At 37.3% G+C, this 27,214-nt stretch overlaps 1 protein-coding gene across 1 annotated transcript in view; it reads right to left on the bottom strand.

The window, feature by feature from the left end:
* LOC109826850 overlaps positions 14,449-27,214 on the bottom strand; it is a 34,698-nt gene continuing 21,932 nt past the window's right edge. Inside the window, exons 5-6 of the mRNA XM_020393869.1 lie at positions 15,240-15,576; positions 14,449-14,600 (exon numbers count right to left, since the gene is read on the bottom strand). Of these exons, the coding sequence (XP_020249458.1) occupies positions 14,449-14,600; positions 15,240-15,576 (489 nt within the window). The remainder of the gene's footprint in view (positions 14,601-15,239; positions 15,577-27,214) is intronic.

The following is a 27,214-nucleotide window of genomic DNA, read 5'->3' as shown; positions in this document are numbered from 1 at the left end:
ACTTTTTTGCCAAGTTTTAAAAATTCAGTTATTTTTTATGGTTTTGAACTTTGAGGGTGTGATTCAAAATTTTCTAAACTTTAAAAGTATTTTTAAAAAATTACTTTTAAGTTTGGTAGTTGAAACTTCTACGTTTCATGCATTGGTGGTAATTTTTAAATGGCACGATATTTCTTACAACTCTAAAATTTTAAGGCTATTTTTTGTAATTGTTAAATATGTAGATTAATTTTTAAAAATTTTAAATTTTAGCGGTCTACAAATAATTTTTATATTTGATGTGTACTGGTTATAAATTTTAAATTTTAGATTTTTTTTATAATTTTTAAATTTTGAAAGAGTTTTTTCTACAACTTTTGTAACATTGAGGTTAATTTTTACAAATTTTAAATTTTTAGGTGCATTAGAGTAATCTCTTGAATTCATCTTTTGTTGCTTACAAATTTTAAAATTTTTAGAATTTTAGGGTTATTTTTTTATAATTTAAACTTTTGAGCGTGTTCCTATAATTATTTGGGATATTGAGGATGTTAATAAAAAAATTTAAATTCCTCGGAAGCTACTGTAATTTCTTGATTTCATGTTTTTTATTTTTGTAAGTTTTGAAATGTCAGTAATTTTTAGGTGCGTTATGGTAATCCTTTGAATTCATCTATGTTGTTTGCAAGTTTTAAAATTCTAGAATTTCAGGTGCTTGTTTGTTATTTGTACTTTTGAGGGTGTTTCTACACTTTTTGAGATATTGAGATGTTAACCGTAAATTTTAAATTCTTTACAAACTGCTGTTAATTTCTTGATTTTATGTTTGTTATTTGTTGTTTTAGACGTCGGGATAGTTTTTATAATTTTAAACTTTTTAGGGTATTTTGTGTAAATTTAAAATATTTTAAGTTTTTTTGTAATACTTTATGTATAATAGTACATTTGCCATGTAGAATTTCTTTATCTTAACAAACTAATACCATATGTTTTATATCTTTTGTTAATATTATTTTTAAAAATTATTAAGCTAGAGATAGTTCACGTAGGATTAGGATAATATATAATTATGATTAAGATAAATTAAGATATAAATAAAATATTTAAAATAGTGAAGGGTAATATTGACCATAGAAAGTGTTATGGTGTCAATCACCTAAGATACAGTCTTGACAAGATTATAACGAGTGCTGACAGCGAAGTCCCAGCCAGCTTGATGGCCCATGCCCGGTAGCCCTTGGTCCCGCCGACTCGTCGACTCCTAAAGACGACTCGCAGGGTGGATCAGCCGGACGAGATAGATGAGTTCTGACTCGGCTAAAACCTTCTTGGCCCCCCTTTTTTGTCGACTAAGTACCAAAGGCGACTCGAGAGACGAAACCTCCTTGCCCAAAGGACAAGGATTGACTGAAACCTCTTCGGATATGCATCAGCATGGCAATCCATGCTGATAGATCCCATCACCCCCTCTTCGACAGCTCGACGCCCTTACACCGAACGTGGGCCATGGCCAGTCACTTCCACAAATTGCGGAGGCCCACCTCCCCTAGCCAAAATGACTCCTCCTCCAATCTCCAACCTACACTTGGTACCCGGAGAACACTTCAGCATCCTTCCTGCAACTCCCATCAATCGCTTCCCAAAAATTGCAGAGGCCTGCCTCCCAACGGTAGGGAAGACTTCTTCGCCCTCACCAATTAATACTTGGCGAGCACAGAAGCCCCTAGGCTCAGTCCACCCTCTCGTCACCGCCATCTGCATGGTTCAGGTGACCAATCAATCCGTGACGAGCCACCATATATGCAGGTATACCCACAACAAAGAGAGATGATGGTTTGTTCACTACGACCTTAATAATACTCAAAGATCACACTAGAACGCCCAAGTTCAAAGCTCTCTAGACCTTTCCCTTTAAACCCCTCTTCTAGATTACCAGCTGACATGACCATCAGAGGTACTACGAGGGAAATGGTCCCCACCCTCTCATGGTTGTTCTTCTTGCCTATACAGTACAATAGGAGACCTCTAGTTCAAATAACCAAGCTCTGAGTCATGCGAAGAAAGGACCCCCACTCACATCAATTCCCTCGGCTTCACGATGGTGACGACACGAGCGGAGCCGGTCCTCTTCTGGACCCGATCGGTTGTTTTATTCATCGACGAGCACCGCCATCCAGCGTCCACCGGGGGCGCCGCCGGAGCTCCCGCAGCAGGGTCCCTCTCTGATTTCCCTTGAGGAAACAAGCCAATTTGAGCATCAACAGCCAGACACCCACCGTGGGCCCTTTCTTTGTGTGAGAATAGAAGCTACAGTTCTGAACAAGAGGTTCAGGCCTCTTGGCCTTGAAGAACACTAGAGGAATTGCACCATCCAAGTTAATTGAAGACAGGAGATGTGCCATTCAAGATAAGGAGAGATGGTCTATGGTCAGGAGGAAACACGCCATTCGTGTTCCTCCCAGGCCATAATGACCTGATCTCCAGCTCGGAAAAACGATGGCACCTCTTGACGGCCTTCACAGAGAAGCTCTGGATGGACTCTGCAGAGAAGCCTAGAGCTGGATCAACGCTAGGGCCCTCCATAGGCCATGATCAGTTCCAAGATCACTGCTTTCAACGGCTCACATGAGCCCAAGTGTAGTGATCAAGAATGTGATATGCACCTCAGGCCATCACCACCTCCCGAAGAGAGCTCCTATCGGACTGAGATAAGATTGTGGGAAAAATGCGAAGGGCTTGCCAACTGGTCTTCTCAGGAAGATCAACAGCCCTACGCTCCACTAACAAGCACCGCCAGAGCAACCTCAGCTACGGTGGTCGAAGCATGCGGCTCACATGATCCTAGCAAAAGAGAAGAGCTCCTCATCCACTGGATGGTCTGACCGACACAGCCCCTGAGCATCTTCAGGGAAGCCATGATTTTGGAAAATTCCAAGGACAAAGCGTCAGCATCTGGGCTTCCATCAATGGAAGCCCTCATCCTAAAAGTTTCCTGGTGGCCTCCCGACAGACATCAGCCTACAAAGGCTCGACCAACAGGGTGTCGGCCAGACAACCAATGGTAGCAAAGCAAGATTTGGTAAAATAATTGACACCTCCTTCGTCAACCCATGAGCCTCCATCAATGACTCAAGTCCAGAAAAACCATGGCAGGCAAGACAGCCATGTTATGTTGACAACCATGGCGCCACTTAGAGAGCCTTCTGCTTCTTCCGGCACAACTTGGAGCAACAGCTAGGCTCTGATATACTCAACAGTGACCCAGCTCACTGCACCCACATTTAGTGCGCATAATCAACCAAGTCACTCTACCTCAGTACGGGAGGGCCCCCCCTTCATCGTCCTGAAGCGAAGAACGCGTGACTTGGGGATACACGACTAAGCAGATCTCAAATCAAATCAAACATCATCAGCACCTTCCTCAACAAGAAATGTAAACCTCATTAATAATGAGATGCTATTAAAGAAAAATCTTCTGCTTTGCATTGCATTCTTGAGAATGCTATCGTCATGGCAAGCCCTTGGTTCCTTTTCAGGATAAGCCCAAGGCACAACCCCATAGCCGACTCCCACAGTCACTTCTCGGCCAAACGGGGGAGAGGAAGACCTAGGTGCCTACGTAAGACTTAGGCACCCAACCTCATAGTTGTCATTCAGCGTCATAGACACCTAAAAACCTAGTCGACTCTCGAAAGCCTAGGTGGTTCGAATTTTTAGTCAGATTTCAAAGCCCTTGGTTCCTCTTCGGGATAAGACCAAGGCACAACATATGGTTGAATCCTTCTACTCTCATTGACCATCATGGCAAGCCCTTGGCTCCTTTTCAGGATAAGCCCATGGCATAACCCCATGGTCAACTCCCACAGTCGTCTCTCAGTCAAACGGGGGAAAGGAAGATCTTGGCGCCCACGTAAGACCTAGGTACCCAACCCAGGGTTGTCCTTTGACTTAGAAGAGCTCCCATCACTCCTAAGCTCCTGCCAAACCAAGCTAAAGATACCAACCAGAGTAGAGTATTTAATTCTCAAAGCAGAATGACTAAGAGCGAAAAAAGAGAAGAAGCTAATTCTCATTCAATAAGAGAAGTTTCTATTACATTTCTTTGCTATATACAAAAGGTCCAATGAGGCTTTCAAAAAAAAAGAAAAAAATAGAGATACAAGGGTCTCAGAGCTCTTGACCAAATCCAGGAGCAGAACTTAGCACTCTCTCAATAGCAGAAGTCCCAGCAGCAAAAGCCTCGAGGTTCAGCTCGTCCTCATCGTCGCTAGCCGACAAGTCCAGTCCTCCTCCGCTCTTCTTGACTTCCCTTAGGAGGGTAACATAGCCGGAGACCTGGGGTGGATAGAAGCAGTCGACAGGATGATGCGAGCTAGGAGGCACTAGAGAAGCGAAATAGTCGACTCCGGCTTTGCAAGCAAGGGCTATTTCGACCCACCCAATAGGGCTCCGGTGTCATTCCTTCAACACTTCCTCCTTGTGCTCCTTGAGGCCTTTCCTTGACTTCTCGAGGGAAAGACGACTCGATCGAGCATCCCTCTTCTCCACCTTTTCCTTGGTGGACTTCTCTCTAGCCAAATGATCAAGCAAAGCTTGTCCCAGAGAAGCTCCCTGAGCTAAAAAAGCCTGGAGAGCTTGATAGAGGTCATCAGCCGTCTTATCCCCAAAATTCTCCTGTCGGCCCCTGCAATCTTGACTGACTCCTTGCCAGGACAACGTGTCGACCCAGGAACATGAGTCGAATTGGCAGTACCCCCCTCAGACAGCAGAACCCTTAGTTCGACACCAGGAGAAGACCCATCTACGGGACTTGCACCAACCTAACGGTCAAGCCGAGTTGCCCGCGACTCCCCAGCAAGGTTAGCCTAACATTTCCTCTCAACTACGGTCCGACCTCTGATTAAGGAGGCGATCTCAGATGCCCTATGCATCAAGGCAGCCACCTCCTTAGCACTGAGGCCTTCTTTCAGCCACCTCAAGGGTCTGTTGAATATCAAGTCTCCACGATATTATTTTGATGATAACAATTTATATTATGTGTGTTATACAAAAACACTAACATTTATATGCAGCTTTCGATATCAAAATATAAAAAGTGAAAGTTGAGTTCAAGGTATTATGAAGTGAAGAAGATGAAGAACGTATGAGATAATGTATTTTACATTTTCTTTACTTAGAATTATTGTACAAGCCTTGATCACTCACACACACACACACACACACACACACACACACATAAATATTAGAATACACTAACATAGGCTTAGTGTGTTGGTTAACTGTAGAAATCCCCTATATTAATCATTAGAGTTTATAGTTAATATTTGAGTGTCAAAACATTTCATACATATCATTTTTTACCATTAGTAGTCGACTAATTAGAATAGTAGTCGACTACTCAAACCTATGACTGAAAAATATGTTTCTGTAAAACTCATGACTAGTCGACTAATGCTTATAATAGTCTGTAAAATTCATGACTATTCGACTAATGCTTATAATAGTTGACTACAAAAGTTTCAGTCACGTTTCTGTAAAATTTATGTATAGTCGACTAATGCCCATTATAGTCGACTACTAAGAAATTTTCTGAATTCACTGAGTCTATTTTAACTCAGTGTAGTCGACTACTATGACATGTAGTCAACTACAGATACAGTTTTTTTAGATTTCAAAGTTTGAATTAATGACCGTTTATGGCCGTTTTAAACATTTTTAAAGTTCAAATACTTATCTTTTCAAGGTCTATAAATAGGTTATTTGTTCAGGAAAATAAAAGACACTTACATATCCATAAGCTTTGATCTTTGTATATTTTTTAAGTGTCAAAAATTCAGATTTTGAGAAAAAGAGAAGTTTCTGAAATTGCCTTTGATCCTCATTCAAATACTTATTGTTTAGGCAATTTACAGAAGTTAGAATCATTCCTAAGCCACTACTACACAACACTACAAATCAAGACTTATAGGAATTGAGTGTTGCTTCAAAAGTTCTCTCGGTTTGTGAGAGGTGTTAATCTCTTGATTTAGAGATTGGTGTGGAAATTGGCAAGGTGTTTGTCAGTTGGTGTTGCAATTTGCAGGGACTTGCAAATTGGTCAGGTTTGCTTTTGATTTTGTAAGCTTATTCAAAATCATAGTGGAAACTCTCAAGTAGGATTTACTTAGGGACTGGATGTACACCGGGTTGGTAGAACCAGTATAAAACTTTGTGTTTGTGATTGTGATTTTCTGAGATTGCCATTTTTTCTTACAATTTATAATCTACTATGCATAAATTTTAAAAGAACACTATTCACCCTCCCCTCTAGTATTCTAGTGTATCTATTTTAGATCCTGCATTTGGTATCAGAACAAGGTGAAAGATGACATCAATAAATACATTACAATTCAAAGAAGGTCATTCTACAAACCGTCCACCAATGTTCGATGGATTGAACTACAACTATTGGAAGTGCCGAATAAATATTTACCTACAATCAATTGGATATGATCTTTAGAACATTGTGGAAACAAAATACGAAAAGCCAACAACTCCATTTTTAGAATGGACTACTTCACAAAGAAATAATGCAAAATTGGAATCTAAAGCAATGAATGCATTATTTTGTGCACTTGACAAGAATGAGTTCAATAGGGTGTAACAGCCACATCTGCATATGATATTTGGCATACACTTGAGGTAACTCATGAAGGTACAAATAAGGTTAAAGAATCTAAAATTTCTGTTCTTGTACACATATTCGAATTATTTAAGATGAAGAAAAATAAGACAATTAGAAAAATGTTCACAAGATTCACTAACATCACAAATTCTCTCATTGGTCTTGGAAAAACATACACTCAAATGGAGATGGTAAGAAAAATACTCTGATCACTCACTCCACAATGGGAAAAGAAGGTTACCGCAATCGACGAAGCAAATGATTTATCAACTCTTACGGTTGAAAATCTTATCGGAAACCTTATGGCGTATGAATTTCAAATTGAAGATAGAAAGAATAATGAAGAATCAAAGAACAAGAAAGTACTTACATTCAATACTACTTCCGATAAAGAAGATTCGGATGATGATGATGAAGAAATGAACATGTTTGCCCGAAAATTTTAAAAATTCATAAAACAAGGTAATTTTAAATATAAAAGTTTAATTTCAAATAACCCTCTTTGTTTCAAGTGTAATAAACCAGGTCATATGAGGAAAAATTGTCCAATGTTGAAGAATAAGAAAAAAATCAAGTTATTTTAACAACTTCAAAAACATTCAAAATAACAAAAAAAGGAAAGCAATGACGGTCACTTGGGATGATAGCGATGAGTCATCTTCAGATAAAGAAATTGAAAAAAAAGAAAGTGCTCACATGTGCTTTATGGCACAAGATGAAGTAAGTGACAATGAAGAACTTTTAGATGCTTTTAATAAATTATATGAAACTTTTTTAAGATTAAAGGTTTCACATAATTGTCTTAAAGGTGAAAATAAAAGATTACTAGAAGAAATTTCAGATTCTAATTCATCTACAAATTCTAACTCTCAAGTAATTCAATTAAAAGAAGAAAATTATTCCTTGCTTAAAAAAATCAATGTTTATCTAATGAGAATGTTTATTTTAAATCATAACGTAATGATTTAAATATTCGTATTAATAGTTTAGATAGAGATATTTCTTCTTTTAAATCAAAATACGATGATATATGTTTGAGTGTTAGTAAATTCAATGAAGGTAAACAAAATCTTAATAATATATTTTCTTTTCAAAAAGAATCACAAAAGACAAAAGGATTAGGTTTTTAAGTTAATAAAAATAAATCTAAGAAAACCATTTTTGTAAAACCTTCTTGTAATTTGTATGAACATAGAAATGATAATTTGTGTAAAAAGAAATCAAAATTCTTTTCTATTTGGGTGCCTAAAGAATTAACTTCTTTACATAAAAATTTTTATATTTCTGATTTTATTAAAAATGCTTGTCTATCAACTGACTATTTAGGCAAATCAAATTCTTCATGGGTTTGGTTTTCTAAAGGCTAATTTTATGGACCCAACATAGTATGGGTACCAAAACTATAAATGTTTATCATTTCAGGTACCCAAGAAACATAGGTGGATTTTGAATAACGGTTGCTCCAAACATATGACTGGAAACATATAATTGCTATCATCTTTTCAAAAAAATGATGGTGGTACCGTTACTTTTAGAGATAACAACAAAGAAAAAATCATCGGTATTGGATCTGTCAGTAATCCAATTATTGATAATATTTTATTAGTTGATGGTCTTAAACATAATTTACTAGGTATTAGTCAACTTTATGATAAAGGTTTTAAAATTGTTTTTGAAAAAGAATCTTTCTTAATTTATGATATTGATTTAATTGCTATTATTTTTAAAGGACATAGAAAGAATAATATATATGTTTTATCTATAAAAAATATTTTAAATGAACATTATCTTCTTGTATCATCTAATGATTCTATTTTATGGCATAAACGTTTTGGACATGTTAACTTTAAACACATTTCTAAGATTTCTAAGAATGATTCAGTAAATGGTTTACCTAAGATTTCTTTTAAAAACAATTTTTGTGATGCATGTCTACAAGGAAAAACGCACAAATCTTCTTTCAAATCTAAAAATATAATATCTACATGTAGACCATTATAATTAATTCCTATCGATCTTTTTGGTCCTTCTAGAGTAGCATCTTTAAATGAAAGTAGATATGAATTTGTTCTTGTTGATGATTACTCAAGTTTTACATGAGTAATATTTCTTAAATATAAAAATGGTGCTTTTAATGAGTTTTCTGTATTTTGCAAAAGAATTCAAAATCAAAAATCTACTTCTACACCTATTGTTTTAGACAATGATGATGATTTAGTTGATTCTCAAGATGATACCAAAATACTAGATGTTTTAAATAATGATAATTTACAAAATAATTTACCAAAGAATTTTGTAGAAGTTAAAAATCATCCACATGATTTAATTATTGGTAATATTTATGATAAAGTAACTACTAGATCTTATTTTAATTTGATTGCTCATACTACTTTTATTTCAACTATTGAACCTAAAAATATAAAAGAAGCATTAATTGATGATTTTTGGATAATTTCTATGCAAGATGAACTTAACCAATTTACTAGAAATAATGTTTGAGATCTTATACCTAGACCTCAAAATAAATCCATTATTAGAACAAAATGGATTTTTAGAAACAAATTAGATGAATTTGGTCAAGTTGTTAGAAATAAAGCTAGATTAGTTGTACAAGGTTATAATCAAGAAGAATGTATTGATTATGATGAAACTTATGCACTTGTTGCTCGTTTAGAATCTATTAGAATTCTACTTGCATTTGCATGCTTTATGAATTTTAAACTATTTCAAATGGATGTTAAAAGTACTTTTCTAAATGGTTTTATCTTTATGAATTTTAAACTATTTCAAATGGATGTTAAAAGTACTTTTCTAAATGGTTTTATAAAAGAAGAAGTTTTTGTAGTCAAATGGATGTTAAAAGTACTTTTCTAAATGGTTTTATAAAAGAAGAAGTTTTTGTAGAACAACCTTCCGGATTTGAATATGAAAGTTTTCCAAATCATGTGTTTAATCTTAAGAAAGCCTTATATGGTCTTAAACAAGCACCTTGTGCTTGGTATGATAGATTAAATAATTTTCTTTTAACTTCAGGTTTTAAAATTAGAAAAGTTGACTCAATGTTATTTATTAAGAAAATAAATAAAGATATTTTACTAATCCAAATATATATAGATGATATTATTTTTAGTTCTACTAACAACAATATTTGTCAAGAGTTTGCTAAGACTATGTAGGATGAATTTAAAATGAGTCACATGGGTGAACTCAATTTCTTCCTTGGGCTTTAAATTAAACAATTAAAAGAAGGAATATTCATCAACCAAAGCAAGTATGCAAAAAATTTACTCAAACGCTTTGGAATGGAAAATGTAACAAGCAAACCGACACCAATGAGTACTACTACATCACTTGACAAAGATGAAAATGGTAAGAATGTTGATCAAAAGTTATATTGAGGTATGATTGGATCACTTCTTTACATTACTGCTAGTAAACCTGATAATATGTTTAGTGTATAGTTATGTGCTAGATTTCGATCTAATCCTAAAGAATCTTATCTTAAAGTAGTAAAAAGAATTTTTAGATATCTTAAAGATACTATAAATTATGGATTGTTTTATCCAAAAAATAGCACATTTGATTTAAGTTCATATAGTGATGTTGATTTTGCTGGATGTAAATCCGATAGAAAAAGTACAAGTGGAACGTGTCATTTCTTAGGATATTCACTTGTATCTTGGTTTAGTAAAAAGCAAAATTCAATATCATTATTAATGACTGAAGCAGAATATATTGCTGCAAGTCTTGCATGTGCTCAAGTTTTATGGATGAAACAAACATTAATAGATTATGGCATAAATTGTCCCATATCATTTATAATGTGTGACAATTCAAGTGTAATTAATTTATCTAAAAATCCTATTCAACATTCACGTACAAAACTAATTGATATTAGACATCATTTCTTACATGATCATGTGCTTAAAGGTGATATTTCGTTAGAATTTATACGTACTGATAAAGAAATTTTAGATATATTAACAAAGCCTTTCAAATAAGAAATTTATGTTAAATTAAGAAGGGAATTAGGTATATGTTCAATTGATGATTTAAATTAAAGTTCATATGCATACACAGCTTTTATAGTCGACTAATTTGCATTATAGTCGACTACATGCACAAGCACTGCATTTAGGATTTTCTGTAAATTTCAGTATAGTCGACTAATTTGACTTGTAGTCGACTACTTTCAATTACAGTCAGAAAATAAACTTTCTGTCGACCAACATGTAGTCGACTACTTAAAACAGTTTTACAAAAGTTACAAGTTTTTAGATTTTGGATTTTTACCACCAAATCCACAACCCAATACCCGTTTAACTTACATTAACTTCATCTCAACCATTCAACATTAACTGATCAAATCTTAGCCATATCACGTTATATTTAGATCAAATCTAAACCACACAATTATTTTATTATCTAATCTTGACCATTCAATTGTTTTACAAGAAAACAACTTAAAATCCCTAATTCATTTTATTCTTCTCCAACAAAAACTGATCCCTCTTCTTCCCCATTTCAGAACCCACGTTTCTCCATCTAGGGCATCTTCAAATCTCATCTTTCCCACCCATATTTCAACAAATTCCTTGTTTCAAAGCTTGTTTCAGGTCTTGTAGTCAACTACAAGCAATAATAGCCGACTACATCTATGGTTTCATCAAATTGGGTAAGCTTTTCAATCATTTCTTTGTTGTCAAGTTTATTTCGTGTTCTTAATTATGTCTAGAGCTAAGAAAGCTAAGCAAACTCATTCTAATGTTAATAAAGAAATTATGGTCTATTTAAAAAGTCCGGATTTGCTTGAAGAATTTAACAATATATCCTCTTTCGAAGTTCTTCCGGGTAGATTTGTCAAATTTGATGATTTCATACCGTCGAATTTCAGTTCCTATTTTGAAAATGTGGGTCTCTTAGAATTATTTTCATCTAAAAATAGAAAACTCACATATCCTTTCTTGGTTCATTTGTTCTACACTAATATCACCCGTGTGGAAACAATTTGTGGACATGAAAATTAACTACACTTGTAAAAGGGATAGAAATTGAATTGACTATTAAATCAATTGGAAATTTTTTTAACATTCCCTATAAAGGTGTAACTCTTAGTTCCATCAAAATAAATGACAAGAATTTGCTATCTAATCATATCTTCCTTCAGGGTTATGGAAAACCCTTGAACAATTCAAATAAACTCTGTTCAATTCCCCGTTTCATTGCTAGAATCCTAGCATACAACATGTTTCTAAAAACGGGGAGTTTTCATTTCCTTTCCGTAGATTTAGCAAAAGCTCTTTATGCTATTATGGGAAATATTCAAGTAAATTGGGATGCAGTTCATTATGAAATTGCATTTGATCCTCATTCAAATACTTATTGTTTAGGTAATTTACAAAAGTTTGAATCATTCCTAAGCCACTACTACACAACACTATAAATTAAGGCTTATAGGAATTGAGTGTTGCTTCAAAAGTTCTCTCGGTTTGTGAGAGGTGTTAATCTCTTGGTTTAGAGACTGGTGTGCAAATTGGCAAGGTGTTTGTCAATTGATATTGTAATTTGCAGGGACTTACAAATTGGTCAGGTTTGCTTTTGATTTTGTAAGTTTATTTAAAATCATAGTGGAAACTCTCAAGTGGGATTTGTTTGGGGACTGGATGTACGCCGGGTTGGTGGAACCAATATAAAACTTTGTGTTTGTGTTTGTGATTTTCTGAGATTGCCATTTTTTCTTTATAATTTATAATCTACTTTGCATATATTTTAAAAGAATACTATTCACCCCCTCTCTAGTGTTCTAGTGTATCTATTTCAGATCCTACATGGTCTCCCAGAGAGACCCACCTTCGCGGTGTCAGCTTTTCTTTTACAGACCTCCATTGGCGGAGGGCTGCTAGCTACCGTGAGGTCAGTGGAGATAATCAGGGAACCCCCCCACTCTGGATAACACTCCCCGCAGAGAACGCTACCCCCGGTAGCCCAGTATGGGAGTAGATCTTCTCGAGGTCCCTGGCCTCGTGATCACTCAGCGTAAATGGCCTCAGTATATCCTCATTCACTTCCGACCAGTTTGAGTAGGCGAGGATATTGTCAGTGCCATAGAACCACAAAAATAGTCTCTTCCAGTACTCATCCAACTCAGGAGGGTCAAGGACAAGCTGGAAATTACCCCTATAGTGGTAAAAATATTGCGGGTCGCCCTCTGCAGATCCCACACTAATCAAATGCCCAAACAACCTTATGTTGGGCCCAACTCTAACCCCATGACAGACATCTATAAATGCTACCATGAGTCCCACTACATTTGGATAAAATTAGGAAGGGGAAACCCCCGGAGTGGCGTGCACCTCCTTAATAAAAGGGTGTAGGGGTAGCTGCACCCCGTACCTCAGATGTGCCAGATATAGAGGAACTCGATCCTCCCCATGGGCATAGACCGACGTTACGCACTCCGATGCTCCCAGCTTCAGAGTTCGGGGAATGTTGTACCGTTCGTACAACTGGCCCACCTCATCCATGCTCACCCTCAAGTGAAGCATCCGAAGGGTAGTAAACCTATTCCGTTATTTGCCAGAAGTAGAAATTGAAAGAGCCATGGAAATTGCTAAAATGGCCAGAAAAGACAAATCTCCAGCAGCATCGTTTCTTAGGAAAACTTATCCCAGCCCAAAGAGAGGCTATTTATAGAAATCTCTATAGAATGGGGAAGAACTCGAAGGAACGTCACAATCTCCGAAGCAACCACTTGAGATCCACTTTGGAATCTGAAATGGTTCGCTCGAGATGCGAGGCGCCGCCCTCGTTAATTACCCCACATATCCACGCCTCTGAAGCAGAACCCCCTTTTTTCGCTATTCTAGATGCTTCATTTCCACAAAAGGCAGTTCAAACTCTTGATGGTCTCAGCGGATAAAAAAGGAGATCATGCTCATTAGCAAAACAGTACCATGACGTCAGCAACAATCCCTAGAGAAGCGCATCAAGTTTCCTGAGACGGGAGCAGATTGACGCATCTTTTTATTTTGTTCGGACCCGACTAAAAGCCGACTCTAAGCAAAAAGGGCCAACTGTTATGGTGTCAATCGCCTAATATACAGTCTTGGCAAGATTATAGTGAGTGCAGACAGCGAATTCTTAGCCAGCTTGATGGCCTAGTCCCGGCAACCCTTGGCCCCACCGATTTGTCTACTCCTAACCCTCAAAGATGATCGCCAGAGCGGATCAGCCGGACGAGATAGATGAGCCGACCGACTCGGCGCTAGAAACCTTCTCGCCCCCCCCCCCACCTTTTGTCGGCTAAGCCACCAAAAGGCGACTAGAGAGCGACACCTCCTTGCCCAAAGGACAAGGATTGACTGGAACCTCTTCGGATATGCATCAACATGGCAATCCATGCTGATAGATCTCATCACCCTCCTCTTCGGCAGCCAGGCGCCCTGACGCTGCACATGGGCCACGACCAGTCACTTCTCGCAAATTGCAGAGGCCCACCTCCCCTAGCCAAAATGACTCCTCCTCCAATCTCCAACTTACACTTGGCACCCGGAGAACACTTCAGCAGCCTGCCTACAACTCCCATCAATCGCTTCTCGGAAATTGCGGAGGCATGCCTCCTAATGGTAGGGAAGACTTCTTCGCCCATCACCAATTAACACTTGGCGAGCACAGAAGCCCCTAGGCTCAGTCCACCCTCTCGTCACCGCCATCTGCATGGTTCAGGTGACCAATCAATCCGTGACGAGCCTCCATATATGCAGGTATATCCACAACAAAGAGAGGATGGTTTGTTCACTACGACCTTAATAATACTCAAAGAGCACACTAGAACGCCCAAGTTCAAAGCTCTTTAGACCTTTCCCTTTAAACCCCCCTTCAAGATTACCAGCTGACATGACCATCAGAGGTACTACGAGGGAAATGGTCCCCACCCTCTCATGGTTGTTCTTCTTGCCTATACAGTACAACTGGAGACCTCTAATTCAAACAACCAAGCTCTGAGTCATGCGAAGAAAGGACCCCCACTCACATCAATTCCCTCGGCTTCAAGATGGTGACGGCACGAGCGGAGCCGGTCCTCTTCTGGACCCGATCGGTTGTTTGATTCATCGACGAGCACCCGCTATCCAGCGTCCACCACAAGGTGCGCCAGACTCCTGCAGCAGGGTCCCACTACGATTTCCCCTGAGGAAATGAGACAATTTGAGCATCAACAGAAAGATTTTCTTGAAGTCGTGCTTTTAAAGAGAGTATGATTTTACTATTTTATCGCCATTATCTGTTGAGTTGAGAAGCATTATTTCATTGTGGAGTTTATTCTTTTGCAGTCTGAGTTATCATTAGCTAGCGACCATTGGCAGATTGTAGAACAAACATATAGACATTAAGAGACACGTTGTGCTTTTAATCTTATAGTGTTCTTACACAAATAAAAGGAGAAAAGTGCAAGATGATCATAGCAAATTATTTTTTTGCATAATTTATGACATTTTATGTCTTCAAAACTACTCCAAATAGCTTCAAAAATCTAATAACCACCACATTTATAAGCCTTTATTTTTTTGTCACGGACAGTTAGGATTTCTGCCGGGACCTCCATAATAAAACTCCATTCGCCCACCAAACTGAAAATCATAGCACTTTGGATTCTTAACTATAGTCATCGGTCTAGTAACTTCAATAGCATTTCCATTATCATCCAAAGTAACAAGATTTCTGAAAAATGCAGCTTTTTTATCTCCTTCACCTGCAAAATGACCACTTCCCATTTGAGTAGTGGAGCTCCCATTGCCATGGTGAGAGTTATATACTTCACCTCCCCATGCGATAACCTTTGAACCACCTTGTAATTCTTTGAGAAGTGTGTTGGGCCAGTATCCTACCGTATGGCCATTTATTGTTAGCCACCAGTTGCCGTCATTGTGATTATCCTTCAAGGTAGAGAAATGTAGATAAGTCAGAGAAATATTTTAGAAAAATTTATGGAGGGTAAATCAAAAGAAATTTCCTTCATCTACATCTTGTTTCTTTAAGAAAAACTCACTTTTGTCCCACCTTACCTCGTGAACTAGCACTTGATCCATTTAAAATACCCTTAATATAATAAAAGGAAAGTGGTATCTAGGTATTGAAAGTGATATAAGAGAAGGTAAAGTGGTACAAAGAATAGTTCATGGGGTAAATTTGGACAAATCTAATAGTCTAGAGCATAAGATGAGACTAAACATAGATTTATCTAGACGCTTGAACAACAAAACTTTTACTATAAATAAAATTAGTAGTTTCATTAGTTATCATAGAATGAGGAAAAATTTGTTGAAACTTTTCATATATGATTTTATTTGGAAAAAATTATATAAATAAAATGGCTAATTTACCCTTTCATAAATAAGATTTTTTTTCGGGATAAAGATTCATCACCTTTAATATTTGGAAACTGACATAGAATTGTTGACCATCGTAGGTAGATAGCGGTCCGACTTTTGCATCGAGAGCAATCTCGTTGCTGGTCTGAATAAATCCTTGGCAAAGTAAATTGTAACAACCTATTGTTTGATATGCATCCGCCTGTTTTGATGATTTAATATATAATTCAAGTTAATAAATAGATTAAAACAGTTAGCTTTGGGAGGTTTTGTACAAAATATGCCCTCAACTTTATATGTAAAACCCCGTAAATTTAAAAATACTGTGATATATAATAATAAATATATTATAATGTGATAAATAACATATAGTGATGTTTGGGAATGCTAGGAATTGATTAGAGATCAATTCGATACATGTAAATGAGCATAGAAGTGAAATAGGGAAAACATGGTATGCACAAGCAAGCAAACGCAATTGGTCGACCAACCAGGCACCATTGGTCGACCAATGACACCCAATTGGTCGACCAATGCGTGGTGATTGGTCAACCAACGGAGTTGTGCAGGTTTTTAAATCGGGTGTGTTTTGTTTTTGATTTGGTTTCGATTCAGGCCTAGTTCTTAATGAGAGCATTTATAGTCATTTTAACCCTAATTTAGAGAGCTATTTTGTGAGTGTCACAGCAACCCCTTTCCCCTCTCAAACCCTAACCCTACCTGTGAGATTCTGAGAGTTTCCTGAGGCGTTTGTGGAGAGGAAACAGAGTTTAGCGATCGTGGTTGAAGAGGGATCTGCTCACGCGTGTTTGGGAGTTGCACCATATCGTTTGAGGCAAGATCATCTTCATCCAAACCTTTCCCTGTTATTAGTTAAAGTTTTAAGATGTTTAATTTGTTGTTTACATATTTAATCTTAACCTAAGGTGTTAAAAATCAGATTTTTGATGATAAGTCTTAACCCAATGTTAGATCTGTAACTCTTTCTTGCTGTTTATGATAGTTTCATGATCATGATCATTATGGTGTTCATAATTTTGTTTTTAACATAATAATCATGCCTAATTCATGTTCAAAACAATAGTTTTGTTATTTAATTAAGTACATGTTGATTAGAGATGTTTAAACCCTAGGTTTGTGATATCTAAGTAGTGTAATCATATTTAAACGAATTTATCTCTGTCCATGTTTAGATTCTATCATGTTTAATTAATTATGTTGGTAAATCCATGTTTTACATTGAGATTTATGATTAATTAGGATGTTAACCCTAATTAGAATAAGTCAAGAATTTAAGTTTATCTTTGAGACAACCCATGTTAATCATATGTGAAAGTTTTGATTTTGTTTTATGTTCCATGATTATAAAATCTAGTTTTGATTAAGATGCAAAAACACAGAAGCCTGTAACCTGAGGGAAAACCTCTGACCGATCGACCGATCGGGTAATGTCGGTTGAACAGTGATGATCTATTTGTGCACATTGTACACGTCTGCTGTCCGGTTGACCAACGCTCTAGGAGAGGTCGACCGACGCCCTAGGAGCGGTCGACCGGTCTGATGCTGTTTTGTTTCCTGAGTGTTGTTTCTTGTGTTTTTGAATGCGATAGTGGGGTTCGAGGTGCACGGTGTTACACGTACAGTCATTAGTACACCTAAATAGTGTCATAGTACACATATAAGTATCCCAAAGGGGAGTTTGACAAGTGTTGAGTTGATTACACTTGAGTTGGAGTTATTTATACATATGTTGGATATCGTTGATGAGCACAGCTCAGTACTATTTGGTATAGTGCGTCGATATAGCAGATATACATAGTTTATACATGAGATGAATATCGTTGATGAGCTCAGTTCAGTACTATGTGGGGTAGTGCGTCAATATTCTATTTGTATAAGCCATTAAGTCAGGTTTGGATGCTTTGTCTAGGAGTTCGTCCGTACGAGGGTGCGATGAGGCTTGGGAGCTGTCTTTTAGGAAACCTATATGGTAGGCCGTACCACACTCATGTTACGCACTGAGATAGCAATGAGACTAATGAGCCGTGTACACTGTTTAGGATACTTACAGGGTAGTCCATTGCGCAAGGTAATGCGACGAATCAGAATTTTGAAAGGATTTGCATTATGACGATTGTTGATAGCCTGAGCCTTTGGTGGATGCCAGATATAAATATGACTCATCGTCGAGATATATGACCGAGGTACTTGGGTTTTGAAAGTACATGGGATTATTGTTGATATTTATTTTATCTTTCTAGTGATAGTGAAAGATATCATAAATATGATATTTAATATCTTTACATTTTTGTATTTATTTTTTCTTATTTCTTAGTTGGAATCAATGATTAGTGATTCACAATTTGAGGCATATGGTATATACATAAGGGTTTCCTTGTTTGGATTATTTCATTCGATACCAGTCTCATGTTGTGGATTTCTAATTATTAATTTCATTTAGATTTGTTTATATCTAGTTTGGTGTTGATGTTTAGATATCTACAATTTGAGACATATGGTATATACATTAGAGTTTCCTTAATTGGATTATTTCGCTCGACATACTATCTCATCATGTAAGTGTCTAAATATTAATTCCATTAGATACAATAAAAATAATCTAGGTAGACTATGCTTAATAGATAGAGGCTCCACTTCATCTAGCAGTCCTTTCCCTGTAAGCGGATGGAGGTGATCTTGCTATAGTGCTTTGACACTCTTCTTATTATTTTTTTTATTGTAAATTGTTTTTAGGCAGCTCAGAGTTTCGGTGGGCCACAGGATGACGGAGTTCTAGCATAGTCGCCATCGCAGATTTTATCACTACAGGCTCAACTGTAGTTTTATATTTTTATTCAGACATTAGAGTTTCATTTACATATTATAAAGACAGTATGCCTTAGTACGATTTTTAGTTGATTCATGTTGAGACATTTTCATTATTTATAGAGATCAGATGTATTTCACTTGAGACATAATTTTTATTTATGAGATATTTCTTTCTACATCATGTCTAATGCATTTATTTCCTTTATTTTGCATGTTTTGTACCCGCACTTTTATTTGATTCCACTAGAGAATATAACTGTGATTGGTGAAACGTGTTATTGCATAGTATGAGTGCATGGTAGGTTTGACATCTCTGGTTTTATCTTGGACTGTAGTCTTGTGTGAACCCGGGGTCGTCATTGTTGGTATCAGAGCTCTAGTTCTGGCATCCTTAGGATAATCCTGTGTTGAGTCATGGGGCTAGAATAGAGTTTCTTAGGATTCATGTATAGAGTCCGCTAGGAATTCCTAGAATGAGTGAAGACGTTATATACATTTATTCAAAAATTATGAATTTTTTATGACAACTACCTTACTTTGATTGAAAAAGTATTTGCATGAATGTGAAACTTATACGTCGTACATTTATATATTAAACTATATATAAATATATATATATATATTATATATTCTTTATGGTACAATATAATATCTATATATATATAATATATATATATATAACTATTATATATATATATATAATAATAATATATAATATATAATAATGCTGTGTGTGTTCGTGGTGTGTGTGTGTGCTGTGTGTGTGGTGTGTGATGTCGTGTGTGTTTGTTTGGTGTGGTGTGTTTGCGACTCATTTATTGTGTCAATTAAGCTCTCTTCTTGATATTATAAATATCGGGATGAGGACGTAGTCGAGGTAAAACCCATACCCAGAGAGCTGGGCAAGCAGAGCTCGAGCTGCAGCAAGCTCCATGGTATCTAATCGACTTGGTAACACCGATTGTAGAAGTAGAGACTAGCAACACTCGAGGAGTGAGATTTTTCTTTCTGAAGTTCCACCTCCAGTTGTACTATCTGTACCAATTGAAGAGGTAATACTGACGATTTCACCATCGCCGCATTCAGCTGTTAATAGAGCCGAAGAGCAGGGAGCTTGGCTCGGTAAGATTGAGGAAGATACTAGAAGCTGAGAGCACTAGAATTTTAGGACGCATCGGGTTCAGTTATAGTTTATAAATGAAAGGAATATGTGAGAAGTATTTTTAGATATACTTAACATCGACTCAGTACTTAGGCAAAGGTTAGTCATATTCAACTTAAACGGCGACGCTGGAGGATAGCACCAACTTCAGTTTATGCAAGAGCAATGAATGTCAATTTCATTGGAGGATTTCATCTACTACTTCGATAAATAGATAGAACTAGCTCGATTGGAGCTGGAAACATACCATTAGCTAATTATGGAAGCAGAGCTGCCCGGAGATAAGAGCAAGAACAAGAAACTTTTTTCAAGACTTAGAAGACCCCAATAGCAGGGCAATGATTTACCACTAGTAACAATGACAGTATAAGAAGGGAGCACAATATGAATTGAGGGCGCCACAGCAGTGCAGGATACATGGTGCATGTTTTAATTATAACAGGATCGGCCATAAGGCTAAGGATTGACACAGTACACCAGTAGGAAGCCAGCAGTACAAAGGCCAGGGCCACCAACATGATCGAGGACACGGTAAGCAGCAGAACTGTAGTCAGGGTAAGCAGTTGTAGGGCCACGGTTACGGCCAACAATAGAGGATAGAGGCACCACTTTCCATTCCGAGGATTAAGGGGCTAGTAGGTTAGATTCAAACTATTTAGGAGACTCCTCAGTGTCAGATAGATATGTATGTTCCACCACCATCAATGCATCAGGCACCACCCGTCGACAGAGTTTATGCAGTCGTACCACATGATCATGGTGTGAGCGGAGCCATTGTAGAAGGTATTTTCTTAGTGAATTACTTTCCAGCTCGTATCTCGTTCGATTCTGGAGCTTCATATTCTTTTATTTGTCATTCCTTCATGGATAGGCTTCAGGTAGTTGCACATCCTTTAGATGTACTATTATTAATCTCAACTCCTTTAGGGGAGGTATCCCTATTTTAGAGTATCTGTTGGAGATGTGTCATCAGTCTAGAGTCTGAGTTTATTATCAAATTGATTGTCTTATGGATGTTGGATTTCAACGTCATTCTAAGTATGGATTGGCTACCATCTTACCATGTTAGCATCGACTGTTTTACTAAAAACATTCAGCTTGCGGGCATCCGATGGGTCTGATAATAGAGTTGATCGTAGCGACCTCACATGGCAACCAAATTGCGGAGTCATTTATGGTGTACATTAAGGAGGTCATGCTGCAGGATCAGAGTGTCGATTTATGCAAGACTAGAATCGTCTCAGATTATTCGGACGTCTTTCAGGATATACCTAGGTTACCTCCTATGATAGAGGTTGAGTTCTTTATCGAGTTATAGCCAGGCACAGTACTGATATCCCGAGCATCCTATCGTATGACATCTGCTAAGATGAGGGAGCTACAGACCCAGCTAGATGAGTTGTTATCTCAGAAATTTATTCGTCGGAGTCATTCTCCATAGGGAACACCGGTCCTTTTCGTGAAGAAGAAGGACGGTAGCATGCGCTTATGTATTGATTATCATGAGTTGAATAAGGTCACCATCCAGAATAGGTATCCACTACCGAGGATCGATGACTTGTTTGACCAGTTGTAGGGAGTGCACTATTTCTCAAAGATTGATCTTTGTTCTATCTATCATCGGTTACGGGTTCGAGAAATGGATATTTCCAAAACTGTCTTTCTGACCTGATATGGGTCCTTTGAGTTTCTTGTCATGCTATTTGGGCTGACCAATATACCTATGATATTCATGGATTTGATAAACTGGGTTTTTCGTCCATACATGGACAAATGTATTCATCGACGACATCCTCATCTATTCGAGATCAGAGGTAGAGCACGAGCAACATCTTCGACTAGCATTGCGAACATTGCGGGAGCACCAGATATATGTTAAGTTTAGCAAGCGTGAGTTTTAGTTATCCGAGGTCAGATTTTTGGGCCGCATCATCGGCAGAGAGGGCATTAAAGTAGATCCAGTGAAGGTTGGGGCAGCACTTGATTAGGAGCCACTGAAAACTGTTTCGAAGATTCGTAGTTTCTTAGATTTGGCCGGCTATTATAAAAAGTTCATTCAGGACTTCTCGAAAATTGCAACACCACTTACACGTCTTACGAATAAGGGTGTACAGTTTGTGTGGGGAACGAAGTGCCAGGAGGCCTTTGAGACTTTGAAGGCTAAGTTGACTACATCGCCAGTATTGATTATCCCGAGCAGTGACAAGACTTTTGTTGTCTATGCAGATGCATCGTTATTAGGTTTAAGAGGTGTTTTGATGCCGACCCAGAGGGTAATAGCATATATTTAATGATAGTTGAGAACGAATGAACAGAATCACCCCACACACGACTTGGAGCTATCAGCAGTAGTCTTCGCACTAAACTTATGGAGACATTACCTATATGGAGTGAAACTCGAATTATTCACATCCTACCAGAGCTTGAAATATCTATTCTCGCAGGAGGAACTGAATTAGAGACAACAAAAATGTGTTGAGTTCATTAAGGATTATGAGCTCGTGATTCAGTACCATCCGGAGAAGGCGAACGTCGTAGCAGACATGTTGAGCAGGAAGCGTCGTCATCAGATTTTGGCTTTGAGGTACTCGTTATATCGAGATCTTTACACTCTTAGCCAGTTTGACTTTAGACCAGAGATTGGCAGGAGCAGCGTATTTTTAGAAGCTTTGTCAGTATAGCCATCTTGGAGTGATAGAGTGGTTAGAGCCCAGCTAGAGTACTCTTAGATTCAAATCCGAAAGGAAGAGATTTTCAATGAGCCGACGTAAAATGAACCATCAGGGCAGATGAGCCTTCGAATAGAAGGCCAGCTAGTGATGTCGGATAATCCGTAGTTGAAGAAATTACTTAGCGAGACACAACGCACTAGATACACAGTGTATCTAGGCACAACAAAAATGTACAAGGACCTGAAGAGATACTTTTGGTAGAGCGACATACGTAGAGAAATTTCATAGTATGTTGCTAAGTGCTTCACCTGCCAACAAGTAAAGGCAGAACATCAGAGACCGACAGGATCCCTACACCCTTACACATTCCGGAGTGAAAATGGACAGATATTTTTATGGATTTTATTGTAGGATTGCAAAAATAAAAAAAGGGGAGTGATTCAGTTTGGGTGGTAGTTGATCGGTTGACGAAGTCAGCACATTTCATACCAGTGAAGACAATTTATATAGCAAAAATCTATGCGAGGATATTTATCCAGGAGATCGTGAGATTGTATTGAGTTCTAAAGACGATTGTATCAGATCGAGGCTCGGTTTTTACTTTGCTTTTCTGGAGAAGTTTCCAAAATTCTTTTGGTAGCACGTTATCGTATTCCAGTATTTTCCACTCGTAGACATATGGGCAAACAGATAGAGTGAACCAGGTGTTAAAGGATATGTTACGGGCATGTATTATATATTTTCAAGGCAGTTGGGAGGACCATATTCTATTGATTGAGTTTACTTATAACAACAGTTATCAAGTGACGATAGGTGTGGCACCATATAAGGCGTTGTACGGGAGACATTGCGGATTACCTATTTGTTTGGTAGAACCAGAAGATAGCTTGTTAGTTGCGCTGGAGCTTGTAAGACAGACCATAGAGAAAGTAGCAATTATTTAAGAGCGTATTCTTGTAGCGTAGAGTCATCAGAATAGTTACACAGATCAGTGACGACGACCGTCAGAGTTCCAGTTTGGGGACTATGTAAAGTTAAAAGTATCGCTGATGAAAGGAGTTAAACGATTTGGAAAATGAGAAAAACTTGGCCCGAGGTTTATTGGTCTGTTCAGGATAGTGGAGCGTATTAGAGCTGTTTTGTATTGGCTAGATCTTCCAGCATTGATGTCGAGTATACATGATGTTTTTCATATTTTGATGCTTAAGAAACATTTATGCGATGTGGAGCAGCAGCGAGTGTTAGACGCGCCAAAGATCAAACTTCATGAGGATTTGACTACGATTGAGATTCCTATTTGAGTAGTTAATTTGATTTGATTTTGACTTGCTTATGTTCATGATTATCTATATGGTCATGTTTATACTTAATGCTAATATTGAGATATTAACACTTAGCTCCTAATCATTCAGAACACATGGTATATATATGGGGGGTTCCTTGTTTGGATTTTTCGCCTAACGTACTAGTTTCGTTTAGTTAGAGGTTATGTGGGAGTATTTGTATTCTAGACTGTTAAGTATAGATATCAAGGAGGATTTTTAGGAGCGTGAAGATGTTATGCGTCACGACTACCCACACCTATTTGAGCAGGTTGATTGATTAATTTTGATTAGTGTTTATGATTATCTATATGATTATATTTATATTTAATGCTAGAATGAGGGTATTAACACTTAGATCCTAATCATTCGGAACACATGGTACATATATAGGGGGTTTCTTGTTTGTATTTTTCGCCTGACGTACTTGTTTCGCTTAATTAGGGGTTAAGTGAGAGTATTCATATTTTAGATAGTTAAGTGTAGATATTGCTATGTTTTATATCTAGAGATTAATGGTACGAGATGTGTGTGTGAGGGTTTCCTTGTCTGAATTATCCCCTCAATGTAATTTTCTGGTATTATTAATCTCTAAGATATGATTGCGAAATTTTGGAGATGAGAATCTTTTAAGAGGGGAAGAATATAAAATCCCGTAAATTAAAAATATTGTGATATATAATAATAAATATGTTATACTGTGATGAATAACATATAGTGATGTTTGGGAATGCTAGGAATTGATTTGAGATTAATTCGATACATATATACGAGTATAGACGTGAAACATGGAAAACATGGTATGCACAGGCAATCAAACGCAATTGGTCGACCAACCAGGCACCATTGGTCGACCAACCAGGCACCATTGGTCGACCAATGACACCCAATTGGTTGACCAATGGGTGGTGATTGGTCGACTAATGGAGTTGTGCAGGTTTTTGAATCGAGTGGGTTTTGTTTTTGATTCAGGTCCAGTTCATAACGAGAGTATTTATACTCGCTTTAACCCTAATTTAGGAGGAGCTATTCACAATGAGCTTTAACAAACAACCTCTTTCCCTTCTTCAACCCTAAACCTTACCTGTAGATTCTTGGAGTTTCCTGAGGTGTTTTTGGAGAGGAAACAGAGTTTAGAGATTGTGGTTGAAGAGGGATCTACTCACGCGTGTTTGGGAGTTTTAGCACGTCGTTTGAGGCAAGTTCATCTTCATCCAAACCTTTCCCTATGATTAGTTAAAGTTTTAAGATGTTTAATTTGTTGTTTATTGTTTAATCTTAATCTGAGGTGTTAAAAATCAGATTTTTGATGATAAGTCTTAACCCAATGTTAGATCTATAACTTTATCTTGCTATTTACGATAGTTTCATGATCATAACAATGATCATTAGGGTGTTCATAATTTCATTTTTAACTTAATAATCATGACTAATTCATGTTCAAAACCCAAGTTTTGTTATTTAAGTAAGTACATGTTGATTAGAGATGTTTAGGTTTGTGATACTTAAGTAGTGTAATCATATTTAAACGAATTTATCTCTATCCATGTTTAGATTCTATCATGTTTAATTAATTATGTTGGTAAATTCATGTTTTAAATTGAGATTTGTGATTAATTAGGATGTTAAACCTAATTAGAATAAAGTCAAAATTTTAATTTTATCTTTGAGATAACCCCTGTTAATCATATGTGAAAGTTTTGATTTTGTTTTATGTTCCGTGATTATAAAATCTAGTTTTGATTAAGATGTGAAACCACAGAAGCCTGTAACTTGAGGGAAAACCTTCGACAGGTCGACTGATCGGGTAATGTCGGCCCACTGGTGATGATCTATTTGTGCACGTTGTGCACGCCTGCTATCCGGTCGACCAACGCTCTAGAAGCGGTCGACCGATCTGCTGCTGTTTTATTTTCTGAGTGTTGTTTCTTGTATTTTTGAATGCGATCTTGGGGTTCAAGCCGCACGATGTTACACGTACAGTCACGAGTACACCTGAATAGTGTCGTAGTACATATATGAGTGTCCCAAAGGGGAGTTTGACAAGTGTTGAGTTAATTACACTAAAGTTAGAGTTATTTATACACATGTTGGATATCGTTGATGAGCACAGCTTAATACTATTTGGGATAACACGTCGATATACCAGATATACAAAGTTTATACATGAGATGGATACCGTTGATGAGCTCAGTTCAGTATTATGTATGGTAGTGTGTCGATATTCTATTTATACAGGCCATTGAGTCGGGTTTGGATACTTTGTCTAGCACTCCGTCCGCACAAGGGTGCGATGAGGCTTGTGAGTCGTCTTTTAGGATAGCTATATAGTAGCCTGTCCCGCACTCATGTTATGTATTGAGTGTTGGCCTTCTTGTTTTGATGTTGATTTAGCAAACAATTTACATCTAATGTTGTTTGTCTAGTATTTGTGTTTTCGTATTTATTCTAGGCAAACAACATGTTGGAGGATGGATGGAATAGAGACTTATATTATGTGTGTTAATACTTCAAGGTCAATATCACACACACGTTTAGTTTGATTTATCGTTGTTTTAGATTATAGACTTAACGACATTATTTTATATCTTTTATCAAGTTTATAAATCTATTGGAAAGTTTTCAAAACTTTGTTTAAACTCATTCTGTCAAGATCAAGCTTTTACAAGTCCATACTTACGTGATTTTACAAAATAATAAGATTCTACAATTTGGAAATGCAAATTGGAAAATTATTTTTTGTAACATGTTTAAAATCACATTTGCAAACTGTAGGATGTAAATTTGATTTCCCGAAAACAGGGAGTGTTCGTTTGTATTGATAAGAACAGCTTATTACAAACTAATAATCAAATGTTTACAACATAAGCGGAGGGAAGGCCCTCCTTGTTTAACGTGGGTTCCTCGGTGGCGATAGGACGCCTCGCTCGGTGCTCGTGCCGAGTCTGCTTCCCTTGGACGATCCGATCGAAGTTGTTGCCGGAGCTTCAGTTCTCAAATGAGGGAGCCTTTGGCAAAGGTCCAGGCTCAACCTTTGGGAGATTAGCCAGCAGAATATGCAACAGCCAATCCCCCTCTTCATGCTACTGAAGATGGGTTTTAACAGGCAAGGGATGGCATGGGCCATCCCTTGATTCGTGGGATTTGACCACTGATGGGGGAGAGAGAGCCTGCCGCCCTAGCAATATGAATGGTCATTCGAGGGATTGTGCCTTATG

This window comes from Asparagus officinalis, chromosome 10 (genome assembly GCF_001876935.1).
Source record: "Asparagus officinalis chromosome 10, Aspof.V1, whole genome shotgun sequence".
Taxonomy (NCBI): domain Eukaryota; kingdom Viridiplantae; phylum Streptophyta; class Magnoliopsida; order Asparagales; family Asparagaceae; genus Asparagus; species Asparagus officinalis.
The sequence above is the reverse complement of the archived record's forward strand: the minus strand, read 5'-3'. Positions and strand labels throughout refer to the sequence as shown.